An 18,424-nucleotide genomic window follows, 5' to 3' on the forward strand; every position below is an offset into this window, starting at 1 on the left:
ATAGGGTGTAGCGTTATGGAAATCAGGCGTCGAGAATGGCGTTATCCAAATCAGGCGTCGAGAATGGCCTTATCCAAATCTGGCGTCGAGAATGGCGTTATCCAAATCAGCCGCCATGGCAACTGTGGTGCACTATGGGCCATAGATGACAGGGGAGAATGACGGCTGCAGAATGGGTGTGCTACTGGTCAGCAACTGAAAGCCCAGACAAACGACGGCGCTAACAACAGCGTTTCCTCTACGGCTGACCAGCGAACGTTCCTCCGTGTGGTGCTCTGCAGGAGGTGCGTCGTTCATGCACACATGCTGACTGCCGTTCATCGGCGACGAAGGCTAGCATTTGCACTTCAGTACCGTGAGTAGACTTCTACTGAATGGCGCCAGAAGGCCATTTGAGATGAATCAAATTTCATGCTTCGTTGGACAGATGGCCGTTCGGTTGTACGGCTTAAAAACCTCACAGCAAATACTGAAGCCGGAGGAGGGGCCGTTATGGTTTGGGGAATGTTTTCGTAGCGTTCCCAGTGTGACAGCGTCATTATCGAAAACACAGTGGATCAACACAAGAATGTTTCTGTCCTTGCCGACCATGTCCACGCGTATATTCACTTTTGTTTCTCCGCGGCACGACAGCATATACACCACTGGCCATTAAAATTGCTATACCGAGAGGAAATGCAGATGATAAACGGGTATTCACTGGACACATATATTTTACTAGAACTGACATATGATTACATTTTCACGCAATTTGGGTGCATAGATCCTGAGAAATCAGTACCCAGAACAACCACCTCTGGCCGTAATTACGGCCTTGATACGCCTGGGCATTAAGTCAAACAGAGCTTGGAACGCGTGTACAGGTACAGCTGATCGTGCAGCTTCAACACGATACCACAGTTCATCAAGAGTAGTGACTGGCGTATTGTGACGGGCAAGTTGTTCGGTCACCATTGACCAGACGTTTTCAATTGGTGAGATATCTGGAGAATGCGCTGGCCAGGGCAGCAGTCGAACACAAAGGCCCGTACAGGACCTGCAACATGCGGTCGTGCATTATCCTGCTGAACTGTGGGGTTTCGCAGGCATCGAATGAAGGGTCGAACCACGGGTCGTAACATATCTGAAATGTAACGTCCACTGTTCAAAGTGCCGTCAATGCGAGCAACAGGTGACGGAGACGTGTAGCCTATGGCACCACAAACCATCACGCCGGGTGATACGCCAGTATGGCGATGACGAATACACGCTTCCAATGTGCGTTCACCGCGATGTCGCCAAACACTGATGTGATCATCATGATGCTGTAAACAGAACCTGGATTCATCCGAAAAAATGACGTTTTGCCATTCGTGCACCCAGGTTCGTCGTTGGGTACACCATCTCAGGCGCTGTCTGTGAAGCAGCGTCGAGGGTAATCACAGCCATGGTCTCTGAGCTGATAGTCCATGCTGCTGCAAACGTCGTCGAACTGTTCGTGCAGATGGTTGTTGTCTTGCAGACGTCCCCATCTGTTGACTCAGGGATCGTGACGTGGCTGCACCATCGGTAACAGCCATGCGGATAAGATGCCTGTCATCTCGACTGCTAGTGATACGAGGCCCTTGGGATCCAGCACGGCGTTCCGTATTACCTTCCTGAACTCACCGATTCCATAATCTGCTAACAGTCATTTGATCTTGACCAACGCGAGCAGCAATGTCACGATACGATAATCCGCAATCGCGATAGGCTACAGTCCGACCTTCATCAAAGCCGGAAACGTGATGGTACGCATTTCTCCTCCTTACACGAGGCATCACAGCAACGTTTCACCAGCCAACGCCGGTTAACTGCTTGTTTGTGTATGAGAAATCGGTTGGAAACTTTCCTCATGTCAGCACGTTGTAGGTGTCGGGTGTCGCCACCGGCGCCAACCTTGTGTGAATGCTCTGAAAAGCTAATCATTTGCATATCACAGCATCTTCTTCCTGTCGGTTAAATTTCGAGTCTGTAGCACGTCATCTTCGTGGTGTAGCAATTTTAATGGCCTGTAGGGTACCAGCAGGACAATGAAACGTGTCGCGCAGCACGCACTGTTAGTGTGTAGTTCGAAGAGCCTCAAGATGGGTTTACCGTACTCACGTGGCCACCAAACTTACCGCTTTCACACACAATCGACAATCCGTGGGACCACGTCGATCGGGCTGTTTCTCAATCGAGACACATAGAAAGCGCAGCTGGCTACGGCCCTGGCGTCGCCATGGATCCACATCCCTGTCGACATCTTCCAGAACCTCACCAAATGTCTTCCTGTATGTCTCGCAGCGGTCCAAGCTGCAAAAGGTGGTTATTAAGGCTTTTGACACGTGGTCACGTTAATGTGACTTGCCAGTGTGGTCACTCTCCGCGTGTTTTAGAAAAAAATAGTCAGGTTTTTCTTTACAAAAGATAGTAATGACGTTCTTAATTGTTTATAATTATCAGTAGTTTGAAAGTTTAACACCGTAAATTAAGTATTGCAGTTTCAATTTACCTTCTATGGTTTCCAGCAATGCTGGTGGATGTCGTCGTAGTGTTCCTGTGTCGGCTGTACAGAACACTTGAACACGTACGTCCATCTTGGTAAACGTACGCTACGGAAATTGTTGAAAACTTTTTGGATCTCATCTTCGCTGAACTGTTACACACTGAATACTGACGATTATCAACACAGTAGGATCAGTTTTTCTAGTTTTAATCAGCTCTATATACTGAAAGAATGTTGTTGTTGTTGTGGTCTTCAGTCCTGAGACACTGGTTTGATGCAGCTCTCAATGCTACTCTATCCTGTGCAAGCTTCTTCACCTCCCAGTACCTACTGCAGCCTACATCCTTCTGAATCTGCTTAGTGTATTCATATCTTGGTCTCCCTCTACGATTTTTACCCTCCACGCTGCCCTCCAATACTAAATTGGTGATCACTCGATGTCTCAGAACATGTCCTACCAACCGATCCCTTCTTCTAGTCAAGTTGTGCCACAAGCTCCTTTTCTCCCCAATTCTATTCAATACCTCCTCATTAGTTATGTGATCTACCCATCTAATCTTCAGCTTTCTTCTGTACCACCACATTTCGAAAGCTTCTATTCTCTTCTTGTCTATACTATTCATCGTCCACGTTTCACTTCCATACATGGCTACACTCCATACAAATACTTTCAGAAATGACTTCCTGACATTTAAGTCTATACTCGATGTTAACAAATTTTTCTTCTTCAGAAACGCTTTCCTTGCCATTGCCAGTCTACATTCTATATCCTCTCCACTTTGACCATCATCAGTTATTTTGCTTCCCAAATAATAAAACTCCTTTACTACTTTAAGTGTCTCATTTCCTAATCTAATTCCCTCAGCATCACCCTACTTAATTCGAGAACATTCCATTATCCTCGTTTTGCTTTTGTTGATGTTCATCTTACACCCTCCTTTCAAGACACCGTCCATTCCGTTCAACTGCTCTTCCAAGTCCTTTGCTGTCTCTGACAGAATTACAATGTCATCGGCGAACCTCAAGTTTTTATTTCTTCTCCATGGATTTTAATGCCTACTCCGAACTTTTCTTTTGTTTCCTTTACTGCTTGCTCAATATACAGATTGAATAACATCGGGGAGAGGCTACAACCCTGTCTCACTATCTTCCCGACCACTGCTTCCCTTTCATACCCCTCGACTCTTATAACTGCCATCTGGTTTCTGTACAAATTGTAAATACCCCTGCCACCATCAGAATTTGAAAGAGAGTATTCTAGTGAACATTGTCAAAAGCTTTCTCTAAGTCTACAAATGCTAGAAACGTAGATTTGCCTTTCCTTAATCTTTCTCCTAAGATAAGTCGTAGGGTCAGTACTGCCTCACGTGTCCCAACATTTCTACGGAATCCAAACTGATCTTCCCCGACGTCGGCTTCTATCAGTTTTTCCATTCGTCTGTAAAGAATTCGCGTTAGTATTTTGCAGCTGTGACTTATTAAACTGATAGTTCGGTAATTTTCACATCTGTCAACACCTGCTTTTTTTTTTGGGATTGGAATTATTATATTCTTCTTGAAGTCTGAGGGTATTTCGCCTGTCTCATACATCTTGCTCACCAGATTACCTGAAAGAATATGGGCGTCATTTTTAGGGGTCTGTACCTCAGTCGATAAAAAGGGAACCCTTACAGGATTGCTTCGTCGTCCACATTTCTGTCCGTCTGTCTCCAAGACCCACTGTTAAGAACGCTTTCTCCCAGGAAAGGGAAAAGATATGACGCTGAATTAATGTTAGGTACTAAGGAACGATCCTTCGGGGCTGTGAAAAGTTTAAGCTCCTAAATCATTGCTGTGAAAAAATATGGTAATTTATGTCACATATTTCGATACTCACACATCAAAACCTGTACGGTATTCTTGTTGACCTAGCAACATGAAATTTGACGAGCAGCAAGGTTTCGACATACAAGTAAAAGAAAAATCCGAGAATTGTTAATTTCTAATTACATCAGTTTTTAATTTTTGCTGTTTGTTGTCCATCTGTCCGTCCGTCTGTTAGGACCGCCTTTTTCCAGGAATTTGTAGAGGTTGAAATTTCTATATTTAAATGAGTGCGACTGCACTTAAATTGCAGAATGACTCAGAAGATGAAACTTCTACGTTATTTGAGTCTGAAACAGCTGAGTAAAACTGAATGTACTGCGCCTACTTCCTCTTTACTTTTTCGTATCATGTCAACACTGACCCACAATATTCCAGCGCAGCGCAATCTGACTGTTCACAAAAATTGCAACCTGGATTCAAATAATTAATTCAACAGAATGGCCCTGACTAAAAAGATACCTTAACAATAACCTATACATTTCAATAAGCACTTTCCTCACAAAAATATTCATTACCCGAACTGCTGAAATACAGCGAGCGTCAGTACTGCCAGCTAAATAAAAGATTCTAACCACTAAAGCCACTAACTACTATTAGGCATGTGGCTAGCAGAGGAAAGATTTTGTTGCAAACCAAATAATGTAATTATTTTACCTTAATAATGTGACATCCAGTTCAGACACGAATATACATCGTCATTGACATCTAGTTCAAAAGTATATAATCATGAATAATATTCAATCTCCAAGTCGAACATGAACAGGTCGTTAGCCTATGCTAACACTTCAGACCTCCACCCTCCATCAATGCTAACTTCTCACATCTAACATCCATCACTCTTGGCTGTTCACTTCCAACTGCCTAACAGTACTTCCATCACTGCTGGCGACTAACTTCCAACTGCCGAACACTGCTGGCGATTAACTTCCAACGAGTCCTATAAGCCACAGAGTCTCTTACAAAGAGCCGGCCGCTGTGGCTGAGCTGTTCTAGGCGCTTCAGTCCGGAATCGCGCTGCTGATACGTCGCAGGTTCGAATCTAGCCTTGGGAATGGATGTGTGTGAAGTCCTTAGGTTAGTTAGGTTTAAGTAGTTCTAAGCCTAGGGGACTGATGACCTCAGATGTTAAGTCCCCTAGTGTTACAGCTATTTGAACCATTTTTTTCTTACAAACAAAGCGCAGTCAGACATCCAATTCAAAGCGCTACACAGCGCTGCCAACACAGAAGCAGCCCACTTACAAGGAGTACAGTTGAAATTTACCCCATATACTAAGGTCTACGGTCCCTTGTCGGTGTAATAAATTTAAGCTTCTAACTCAACGCAATGAAAAGATACGGCCAAGTACGCCACATATTTTGAGACTCGGAAACTCAATGATCAAAACCAGTCCATGAACTATTTACACTCCTGGAAATGGAAAAAAGAACACATTGACACCGGTGTGTCAGACCCACCATACTTGCTCCGGACACTGCGAGAGGGCTGTACAAGCAATGATCACACGCACGGCACAGCGGACACACCAGGAACCGCGGTGTTGGCCGTCGAATGGCGCTAGCTGCGCAGCATTTGTGCGCCGCCGCCGTCAGTGTGAGCCAGTTTGCCGTGGCATACGGAGCTCCATCGCAGTCTTTAACACTGGTAGCATGCCGCGACAGCGTGGACGTGAACCGTATGTGCAGTTGACGGACTTTGAGCGAGGGCGTATAGTGGGCATGCGGGAGGCCGGGTGGACGTACCGCCGAATTGCTCAACACGTGGGGTGTGAGGTCTCCACAGTACATCGATGTTGTCGCCAGTGGTCGGCGGAAGGTGCACGTGCCCGTCGACCTGGGACCGGACCGCAGCGACGCACGGATGCACGCCAAGACCGTAGGATCCTACGCAGTGCCGTAGGGGACCGCACCGCCAATTCCCAGCAAATTAGGGACACTGTTGCTCCTGGGGTATCGGCGAGGACCATTCGCAACCGTCTCCATGAAGCTGGGCTACGGTCCCGCACACCGTTAGGCCGTCTTCCGCTCACGCCCCAACATCGTGCAGCCCGCCTCCAGTGGTGTCGCGACAGGCGTGAATGGAGGGACGAATGGAGACGTGTCGTCTTCAGCGATGAGAGTCGCTTCTGCCTTGGTGCCAATGATGGTCGTATGCGTGTTTGGCGCCGTGCAGGTGAGCGCCACAATCAGGACTGCATACGACCGAGGCACACAGGGCGAACACCCGGCATCATGGTGTGGGGAGCGATCTCCTACACTGCCCGTACACCACTGGTGATCGTCGAGGGGACACTGAATAGTGCACGGTACATCCAAACCGTCATCGAACCCATCGTTCTACCATTCCTAGACCGGCAAGGGAACTTGCTGTTCCAACAGGACAATGCACGTCCGCATGTATCCCGTGCCACCCAACGTGCTCTAGAAGGTGTAAGTCAACTACCCTGGCCAGCAAGATCTCCGGATCTGTCCCCCATTGAGCATGTTTGGGACTAGATGAAGCGTCGTCTCACGCGGTCTGCACGTCCAGCACGAACGCTGGTCCAACTGAGGCGCCAGGTGGAAATGGCATGGCAAGCCGTTCCACAGGACTACATCCAGCATCTCTACGATCGTCTCCATGGGAGAATAGCAGCCTGCATTGCTGCGAAAGGTGGATATACACTGTATAGTGCCGACATTGTGCATGCTCTGTTGCCTGTGTCTATGTGCCTGTGGTTCTGTCAGTGTGATCATGTGATGTATCTGACCCCAGGAATGTGTCAATAAAGTTTCCCCTTCCTGGGACAATGAATTCACGGTGTTGTTATTTCAATTTCCAGGAGTGTATATACATGTCGTGCCTGGTGGTCTAGCGGTAAAACTTGTGCACGGAAAAATGGAGGGTGTTGGAAGTCCCCAGCAACAACAATAGGTGGTTCGGATTCCACCTACATTTTCCCGAGTTGGCTGACTGGGGTGGGTTGGGGACACGCTAATCGGCGAAGGGGCGTCCAGGCAGGCGGCTGAACGACACGAAATTATCATCATTATGTACAAATTGAACCCTCAAAGCGCCAATCATACTCGTACCTAACCTGTTTCTTATACACCCTGTGTATGGGTTTCCGTACTACTCTTGCACAGTGCCAAAGAGGCCGCCAGCTTAATGTCCCCCTACAGGGATGATTCCACGTCAACAGTCCCTAGATTGCCCAACTCCATGATACACTAAAAAGGTGCTTACGGCTCTCCTGGATCATCAGCAACTGTTACAACAGTACCTGCTGATGTTGCTGATCAAATACATTTGAGGAAAATGTCTTCCATTTCAAACTGGACATCTCTCGGAATAGGACTACTACACGAGCGACGTCAGCGATTTTAGATACGGATGGGAATGTTCTGTAAAACTGCGGTTTCAGAAAACTACATGCCATACAGGCAAGTGACACTTTACAGTGCATAGAGCATCTTCCCAAGTTTCGATTCATAGTACGCCCCCGTGATGTAGTTGTAGTGCGCTCTACTAGCAGCAGGCGTGTCAGAGCATAGCAGATAATGGAAAGATGAGTGCGTTTTGTGTCCCTGAAATCGCTAAATGTGAATTAATTCTGACGGTTCAGCGACGATTTCACACCAAATATCAGGTAAAAGCTCTAACAGGTGAAACAGTTCGTGGGTAGTACGCAAGGCTCCGTGGGACAGGCTGACCTACGTGATGCGAAGGAAACGGGCCGGCCGGGAGAGTCAGCAGAGACGCTGGAGTGTGTGGGAATCAGTAACTGGCGCGGTCTACACAAACGGCTGTGTGTGAAACACAATGACTTGCAGCGGCTACTGAAGGCAGATGGTTTTTCACAGAAGCTGGTTTTCAGTGACGAAGCTACGTTTCATTTGTCTGGAAAGGTGAATAGACATAATGCGCCTGTTTGTGGCACAGAACACCCACACAAGATTCTGGAACATCTTCATGGCTTTCATAGAGACAACACCTTTCGTGCTACGTCCTCTTCGAAAGGGAAACTTACTAGACATACTGCAGTAGTCGCCCGCTGCTTCGCTCGTCTAGACTGTAAGGCCCGCACAGGTATTTTTTCTTTTGTTTGGCTTTAATGGAATCTTAATATTGTTCAGAAATTACAACACTTAACACTTCAGGCTAATTAAGGCTTCTGACCACAAAACTATTCTGCTAGCTCTCCCTTAAAGCTGTCTTTTGAGTTCTTGTGATGATATTTCCATAGAAACTTTCATCCTCTAACACATTTCTTTATTTCTAGCCAAGAAGTGAAATTCCAATTTTCATAGACTTAGCTTTCAAAATTTTTTAATGCAATCATATATTTTCTTAAAAATGTTGATCCCTTTAACAGCTGAATTTCGAAAAATACTGAAACACGCATTTTTTTTTATTTCTAACACAGAAGTCAAATACCAATTTCCATAAATGTAGCTTCAAAAATGCTTTGCTAGTTCTTTGATAATGATTGATTTAAGAAAGTGTTCACTCAGTGTACATCTCCTTAGTGGTCGAATTTCCAAATAAGGCTGAAAAATGTATTTTTTTTTAATTTTTGACTGGGAAACCAAATAGCAATTTTCTGCCTTCAAAATTGCATTAAGAGCAACGTATTCCAAATAGCCTTTCATTTTCTGTTTTAACACCTTTAGGGGTGTAATTTCGAACAGTTCCTTCTTAAACGATGCCTACAGTCTGGGCTGGGCTATGATGACAGTTAGTCAGTCAGGACATTTTCTTTTATTTATAGATATTACAGCGATACAGTAGATACTTTATTTTATAACAAGACGGTGCTCCGGCACACATTCTTTCAGACGCCCTTGATTACCTTGATGCCGGATTGCCTCAGCTTTGACATGGATGTTCTTCCCATCTTGGCTCTTCTTTTCAGTAGCGCCCATGGCCATCTAAATTTACTTCATATGATTTCTTATTGTGGGCTTATGTCAAACATCTTGTATTCCTCCATCCACTGCCGTTTAAGCTGGAAGATCTGTAAGTCGCCGATATCAGCCATGACGTGTTCGGGGGTATACAGCAAGAGTTTTACTATCGTATTTACGTTTGCCATGTTACAGTCACAGCCCATACTAATCATATGTAACGTGTGCTAAATCTTAGAGAGATGATCTATCCACTGATATGTCTCTATTCCCTGTACATCTTCTAGTATCAGGTACCCTGGGAAACTACTTATGAATAAGTCCGTATTAGTCTGGCTACTCCGTGTCCTGATAACACATACGAAGCGTTCAAGACTAACTAGTGTACAGAAGGCACTCTGTCCAGTTTCACTGTTGATTATCAGAGAAAATCGTAAGGATGAACTTTATTATATGGGGTGTCATGATTTCTGTCTACAGGTCATCCGAAGGTCCGCCTCTTCATCATGCAGGGAGGTCTTCAGAGCATGAACGAAGCAACGTACCACGCAGTGCCTTTCCTAGTCATCCCATTCTTCGCTGACCAGGCGCACAATGCAGCCAAGATTGTGCAGGCGCAGCTGGGAGTCAGGCTGGAGTTCGAGGACGTCACCAAAGAAACAGTGCTGCGCAGTTCGCGTTCAGTTCTGGAGGATCCAAAGTAGGTATTCCTCCCTGTTTTCACTCACGCTTTGAAATGTAACTTCTGGAAGAGTGTAAAGTATCTGTTCCTTCCTGCCTCGATTTCTTTCTCATGTTGCTCTAGAAACTTACGGGAATGCAGCCTTCGACAACTACCGACATATCAACAGGTGTACACCCTGTCATTTTCAAGGCACAAATGCAACCAGAGATCGCTGTGCAAGGGGATTTAAAACCTCGGTATGCGAGGCATATGCCGACGCAAAACACACACACACACACACACACACATATATATATATATATATATATATATATATATATATATATATACTGTAAACACTAGTGCAACCACACAATGAAAGATGGCTTGTTCCGTGTCAATAGTGAATACTGATAACCAGTGAGTGAGGTAGCATTACCTCCGTGTCCCTCTATTGTTTGACCAGCAATAAAGCCAGATTCGAAGCATCTCTGTTTATATTACTTGCTAAAATTCTAATTTACATTGTTTCCTTAACATTGTCACAAAAGCTGGAAGTTAAATGCTGGGATCTCCATGTTGTTATATTCCTCAGGATCACCGGTGGAAAGGCAATGTTCTATAGCAGCAGATTTGTTCGGCTGTTTGCAAGCGTTTGTGACTCTTAAGCTTGACACCCCGTTAGTTCGGGATACTGGTAGTCCGACCAGTGCATAACATGTGGACATCTTATAAAGTAGCTATACTCACCAGTGTATAAAAAGGTATCCTGTGACACGTGTGCCTTACGTACCGTAATTAATGGAAACAAGGTGTCGAATCCGAAGATAAATGCTTATCAACAGAATCTAGACAGCCACAACCTGATCGTTATCGCACGAGTGTTTACAGTGAACAATAACGATCCAAATGTAAAAAAATAACATTAACAAATAAATGATAATAAGTTTCCCTGTAGTTAGCCAAATCTTGTATAAGAAAATTGTCGGAATGAATTTAGGTTCCAGAATAAAGACGGTCGCCAGTCCCAAAGCGAGCAAAGGTTAAATTGTGTAAATGATTGTAATGGCTTCAAAATCAAGCAAATACTAGGCAGGAATGATAATGGGGAACTAATCAAAATGCACTCGCACGATCTTAGATGTAGAAAAAGCGTGTAAAATGAAGGCTAAAGACGTTAATTGGGAGTACAATGATGTCAATTATAACTGCGAAAATCAGTAACGTGGAATGAGTAGCAACACTTAATGGAAACTGAACTGTACTACGGAACTCACGGTAATGCTGTTAGGATGTTTGCATGATCGTGACCAAATTTAAAAAACACTTAATGGAAACTGAACTGTACTACGGAACTCACGGTAATGCTGTTAGGATGTTTGCATGATCATGACCAAATTTAATTAGTGCTCTTGACTGATTACTGTTCATATGTTGTCGTAAAAACTTCCATTCATAGCAACAACTACTTATCAGTACTATTGATAAGTAGACTTACGCACACAACTTCATTTACAGAAAACAACATATATCCATAAAATTACTTTGACTACAAGAAAGCCAGCATACTTTTGTCATATAAATATAAATTGTCTTTACATATTTTTTAGTTTGAACTGATAGTCTGCAGTAGTAGTGAAATACTGTGTGGTCAACTATAGTTACTACTGCTTTTTACTACACCAGTTACTTGATTGAAAATGAACTGTAAATATTGCTGAATCTGTTTTCTTTTAACTACATTGGTGTCCAAAATTAAAGAAACAAATGGAAATTTTGCAAGAATGCTTTTATTTTGCCAGAAAACAGTGCAAACAGGTGAAAGTAAAGTAGAAACAATCTAAAAAATACAGAACGTAATCAGCTGCAACATGCATAACAATAGACAAAAATGTTCTTCGTTTCTTTCCAACTTAACGGATTTGCACACACATTCTGACAACTTGTTAATGTGCATAGTATGGAGTGTAGCCACATCTAGCAACAATACAGGCCTGACAACGACGGGACATGCTGTGAATGACGTTATAAATGTCATGTTGAGGCAGTAACACCCATTTTTCCTGCAGAGCTGCTCGCATTCTTGGAGAGTGTTGTTGCTGGATGCTGAAGTGACACTATCCGTCTCCCTAGCGCATCCCAGACACGCTCTATGGAATTAAAATGGGGAGAGTGAGCAGACCACGCCATGCGTTCAACATCTTCCGTTTCCAAGAAAACATCGACCACCCGTGCTCTATGACATCGAGCATTCTCGTCAATGAGTATGTGTCTGTGCCCTCAGAACGTCACAACAACCGCAAATGAGGTCCAAAGACTCCTCACGGTACATAACCGCAGTTAAACCTCGCCGATTCATCCGTACAATTTCATGAAGAGGTCAACATAATAGCTGCCCACACCATTAGGCATACTCATCGATATTAGTCTCTTTCCCGAAATCGTCTTCCACGTTCCTTCGAGATGTGAATGCATGGAGAATCACTCTCTGAACCAAATCGAGACTTATCTGTGAAAAGAACATTGACCCACCGTTCGACATCCAGGTGGTATGTTGACGATTCCGCTCTAGACGTTCCCTTCTGTGAAGACTCATCAGAGGTACACATATAGCAGGCCATGACAATAAAGGCCCCTCTGCCGAAACCTTCTGTACACCATTTGTCTCGATACAACACGTACAGTGGATGTTGCGAGGTCAAATGCCAGTTACCGTGCAGTACTAAGTCGGTACCGTAGTGCCCTTACAGCCAAATAACGTTCCTCTCTTTCTGATGTCACACATGTTGGGCCATGGTCTGGTATTCGGGATACTGTTTCGGTCTCTATAAATTCTCACCATATACGAGAAACAACAAAACGATTCACATTAAGCCATCGGGCCACATCATTTTGCGAGTTTCCTGCTTCCATTCTTGCTATGGCCGTCCACAGCAGAGAATCTGTAGGCGTCTTCTCTATGCCATACTGCACTGTCTGTGATTGTGTGCATAACGATTGTGGACGTAGGACTACCCTACAAACAATATCCTGCTAGATAGGCGCCCTGACGTCATCATTGCCTTGGTTGTCGGTGGACCGGAATGCCATCTTCCGTGCAGAACACGATCGCAGTTGACAGTTTGTAGGATTATATCGTGATTTAGACGCAGGACGGGGGAAGTAGCAGTTTGTTGCTTTAATTTTGGGCACCATGGAATTTCATTCACTCATGACGTGCTCAGAAATTATGGTGAGGAGGAGAGGATCCTGTTGATGATTAACGAGTTAGGACAAAGTTCCACTCGCAAAGTTTATGCTTTTACTAAACACACACTAATGTTCCAAAAAAGTTATTATAACACTGGCATGCTTATTCCACAGCTCCAAAATACTGGTTGGGCCTTACTTTACGATGAGCTGCTTGTGGTGCGATGTAAAATTACTACGCAATTCGTTATTGGCAATAGGCTCTTCTTAATTAACGAGCAACTTGAATAAATTTGAACCACACAATATTCTTCATTAATTCCAAAACCTTCTTGCGACCAGGTACTGTGACCATAAACATGCTTGTTAACTTACATTTTGCCTTGCCACGCGTTACAACACCATTTCCAGTAAAATCTCTGCTTGATATTTGCGCGCCAATACACACCTCTGTACCACACCATAGATGCTTCGCAACTTCACTCTGCCCTCATTTCAACTGCTCGCACTCGCGCCAACTGTGTTATTGTTACTTTTTTGATCAGGAAATTGAAATCGTCAATAGATGAGCAAAATAGTCCAGAGCAAATTATTCCAGAGATGAGTCGACGGACGACAGTTAACGGCACATGTGCAGAGACGAGAAAGCCGCAGATGAAAGTGCGAACGCAACAGTTCCTCCCGGGAAAACCGGAACTTTGGTTCGCGATGCTTGAACTGGCATTCGAGCAAAATGAAATAACTGATGAACATACGAGGTTTGCGGTGGCCGTAAACACATTAGAGGCGAAAGCTGCTACTATTACCGCGGGCGTAATACTTCAGCCCACAAAGGAACTGCGATACACAATTTTAGAGAAGTTACTGATCGACAGAATGTCTAAACCACTTGAGGAACGCATACAACATGTGCTGAAGAATGAACGAACAGATGGGCGACAGGACCTCCTCCTAGTACTGGCGACACCTGCGAGGCATCGTCGGAGAAGAAGGCTTACCAAACGTGACACTGCGGCACATTTGGCTGGGACAGATACCCGGTGCAGTCAAGAAGGCGGTAGTTACCTGCGCAAAAGATGATGTCCAGACATTGTTAACGATAGCAGACAATGTTTACGCGACAATGGACAATACTCAAACGGCATGTATGACAGTTGTTGCGGAAGGTTGAGCACAACAAGAGATCGCAGCTTTACGGAAGAACGAGCCTGGGGATTTCGCCGGATAACTGCAGGACCCTATGGATAAAGCTGACGCGTTACAACGATAAGAGTCCCAGTTTTTGCTGTATAGGAAGAGCTCAACTGGTCAGAAGAAAGATAACAACTAGATTAACAGCGACAGCTAGCAGGAGAAGATGTGTTGGTACTACCGGCAATTTGGCGACAAGGCAATGAGATGGGATAGACCGTGTACGTAGGCACGGCCGGCAGCAGGCACAGCAGGCTGCGGGAACTAACAGCAGGGAGGTGAGCACGTCAAGGGGTACGGGATGGTAATTTTCCAACGTTATCCACCCCTTCACAGAGGTTTATGCTAAAGACGTGACACTGTGTCGCTACTATATGACTGACTCGCGGTCAAATGTCAGTGCACTGCCATTCAAGGATTATCAGACTACCACCCCAACCTCACAGGTGCATCTCACGGCGGCAATTTGCGTCACCGATAACGACTTATGGCGCCTACGACATGGAGGTGGATTTAGGATATAGACAGAGATCATTTGGAACTTTGCGCTACCGCAGGTGTCAGAGTCGAAATTAGGTGCCGACTTCCTCTGTAATGTGGGAATCGAGATGACCATCATTGCTGAATACACTCCTGGAAATTGAAATAAGAACACCGTGAATTCATTGTCCCAGGAAGGGGATACTTTATTGACACATTCCTGGGGTCAGATACATCACATGATCACACTGACAGAACCACAGGCACATAGACACAGGCAACAGAGCATGCACAATGTCGGCACTAGTACAGTGTATATCCACCTTTCGCAGCAATGCAGGCTGCTATTCTCCCATGGAGACGATCGTAGAGATGCTGGATGTAGTCCTATGGAACGGCTTGCCATGCCATTTCCACCTGGCGCCTCAGTTGGACCAGCGTTCGTGCTGGACGTGCAGACCGCGTGAGACGACGCTTCATCCAGTCCCAAACATGCTCAATGGGGGACAGATCCGGAGATCTTGCTGGCCAGGGTAGTTGACTTACACCTTCTAGAGCACGTTGGGTGGCACGGGATACATGCGGACGTGCATTGTCCTGTTGGAACAGCAAGTTCCCTTGCCGGTCTAGGAATGGTAGAACGATGGGTTCGATGACGGTTTGGATGTACCGTGCACTATTCAGTGTCCCCTCGACGATCACCAGTGGTGTACGGCCAGTGTAGGAGATCGCTCCCCACACCATGATGCCGGGTGTTCGCCCTGTGTGCCTCGGTCGTATGCAGTCCTGATTGTGGCGCTCACCTGCACGGCGCCAAATACGCATACGACCATCATTGGCACCAAGGCAGAAGCGACTCTCATCGCTGAAGACGACACGTCTCCATTCGTCCCTCCATTCACGCCTGTCGCGACACCACTGGAGGCGGGCTGCACGATGTTGGGGCGTGAGCGGAAGACGGCCTAACGGTGTGCGGGACCGTAGCCCAGCTTCATGGAGACGGTTGCGAATGGTCCTCGCCGATACCCCAGGAGCAACAGTGTCCCTAATTTGCTGGGAAGTGGCGGTGTGGTCCCCTACGGCACTGCGTAGGATCCTACGGTCTTGGCGTGCATCCGTGCGTCGCTGCGGTCCGGTCCCAGGTTGACGGGCACGTGCACCTTCCGCCGACCACTGGCGACAACATCGATGTACTGTGGAGACCTCACGCCCCACGTGTTGAGCAATTCGGCGGTACGTCCACCCGGCCTCCCGCATGCCCACTATACGCCCTCGCTCAAAGTCCGTCAACTGCACATACGGTTCACGTCCACGCTGTCGCGGCATGCTACCAGTGTTAAAGACTGCGATGGAGCTCCGTATGCCACGGCAAACTGGCTGACACTGACGGCGGCGGTGCACAAATGCTGCGCAGCTAGCGCCATTCGACGGCCAACACCGCGGTTCCTGGTGTGTCCGCTGTGCCGTGCGTGTGATCATTGCTTGTACAGCCCTCTCGCAGTGTCCGGAGCAAGTATGGTGGATCTGACACACCGGTGTCAATGTGTTCTTTTTTCCATTTCCAGGAGTGTAGATTCAGAGAGCTGGTACGCTTGTACGAAAGATACGTCGCACGGCAGGTTGCATGCACAAAGGGGTGGCACAGTGCTAATATGGCAGCACAAGGGCACTTCATTCAACGGTGACGCGTAACACAGTGCAAAACATTAGAACCACGACGGGTCAGCCAGTATCACAACGAGCAAGAAGCTTAGCCTCAAATCGCTTTATAGCGGCGAAGGCCGAATCCGAGGGTTTATTAAAAGCGAGTGTGATAAGTACGAGGGTTGACGGAAAAGTAATGCCTCCACATTCGTAACTCTTGAACAGTTGGCAGCATTGGTATGCGGCAGGTACTGGCTTGTTCCATGGCCTCTTCTCTACAGCTCCAGTTGACGGGAAGCCTTAACATTGATCGGTTGTGTCGTTACGGTGTAAAGTATAGAACAATGCGCAGACGGTCGGTCAGTGCGATTTAAGCAACGTGCAGTAATTGAATTCTTGACAGCAGAAATTGTCACCCCAAATGAGATTCATCAGAGAATGAAAGCAGTTTATGGTGACTGTGTTGATGTGAGTAGTGTGAGTCGTTGGGCGAGTAAGTTTAAAGATATTGAGCCGGGAACATCTGACCTGCGTGACAAAGAGTTGGACGTCCTGTGACAGCAACGACCGAGTTTCACAGGCAAATTGTTGACAGATTGATTCAGGACGATCGTCGTATTACTCAAATAGAACCTACAAGCACAATCGGCATTTCACAAGAACGTGTGGGTAACATTATTGCTTTCATTGGCTGTCGGAAGATCCGTGCACGATGGGTATCCCGGATGCTGACTCCTGAAATGGAAGTGCACAAACTTGAAATTTGCCAGGAACTCCCCTCGCGTTATGAGAATGAAGGTGACGCCTTTCTCCATTCAATTGTGACAGGGGACGAAATGTGGGTACACCATTACGACCCAGAGACTGTCAGTCTATAGAATATAGACGCAAATATTCTCCCCAGAAAAAGAAATTGAAGACGCAGCCCTCAGCTGGAAAAATCATGGCCACAGTGTTCTGGGACGCAGATGATGTTATCCATGTTGATTTCCTCGGTCGCGGAACAACAATAAATTGAGAGCGTTACATCACAACGCTGCGAACTCTGAAACGACGGCTAACAAGGGTCCGAAAGGAAAAGTGAAATGTTGTGCTGCAGCATGACAATGCCAAACCACATACTTCACGTGCCACAACAGCAGAGACTGAATCTCACCACTGTACGGCATCCTCCATACAGTCCAGATTTAGCACCGTCTGACTTCCATCTGTTCCCGATAATGAAAGACGATCTGCGGGGACAGCATTATTGAGAGAACTGAGAGACTGTGGTTGCGGAAACAGAGTGTCGACTTCTTCCGTGAGGGCTTCAGAAAACTTGTTCATTGTTGGCAGAAATGTATCCAACTGGCTGGTGATTATGTGGAAAAGTGAATATTGGTAATTAAAGGTCACATTCTTAGGATTATTTCTGTGTTTGATTTATCAAAATATTCCCATCCGAACCTAATTAACGAAGGTGGAGGCATTACTTTCCATTCAACCCTCGTACATCCGATAGCCCATGGGCATCGCCGTTACATCATCTAAAAAAGGAGGACAGCACTTGGAGACCTTGAGGTGACTATCGCAACATAAACGCCCGCAGAGTTTCCGACAGTTACCCGACACCCAACCTCAGATTATACTACTGTTCTCGCAGTATCGCAAACAATGCCATACGTATAACCTTCTGAAGAAGGGCAGTAAGTGCCCGAAACCGGTCAAGAAATTACATTTTTTATGTGTGTCTGGCTCCATTTTATTTCAGTATACCTTTCGGGTTATTCGAGTACGTCCGAAAGCCTTTCTACATCTACATCTACAAGGATACTCTGCAAATCACATTTAAGTGCCTTTCAGAGGGTTCATCGAACCACCTTCACAATTCTCGATTATTCCAATCTCGTATACCACGAGGAAAGAACGAACACCTATATGTTTTCGTACGAACTCTGATTTCCCTTATTTTATCGTGGTGATCGTTTTTCACTATGTAGGTCGGTGTCAACATAA

At 45.8% G+C, this 18,424-nt stretch overlaps 1 protein-coding gene across 1 annotated transcript in view; it reads left to right on the plus strand.

The window, feature by feature from the left end:
- LOC126144504 (UDP-glycosyltransferase UGT5-like) overlaps nucleotides 1-18,424 on the plus strand; it is a 142,869-nt gene that overhangs the window by 104,520 nt on the left and 19,925 nt on the right. The window contains exon 6 of the mRNA XM_049915495.1: nucleotides 9,742-9,961. Coding sequence (XP_049771452.1) covers nucleotides 9,742-9,961 — 220 coding nt within the window. The remainder of the gene's footprint in view (nucleotides 1-9,741; nucleotides 9,962-18,424) is intronic.

The sequence above is a fragment of the Schistocerca cancellata genome, chromosome 2 (assembly GCF_023864275.1).
Source record: "Schistocerca cancellata isolate TAMUIC-IGC-003103 chromosome 2, iqSchCanc2.1, whole genome shotgun sequence".
Classification (NCBI taxonomy): Eukaryota; Metazoa; Arthropoda; class Insecta; order Orthoptera; family Acrididae; genus Schistocerca; species Schistocerca cancellata.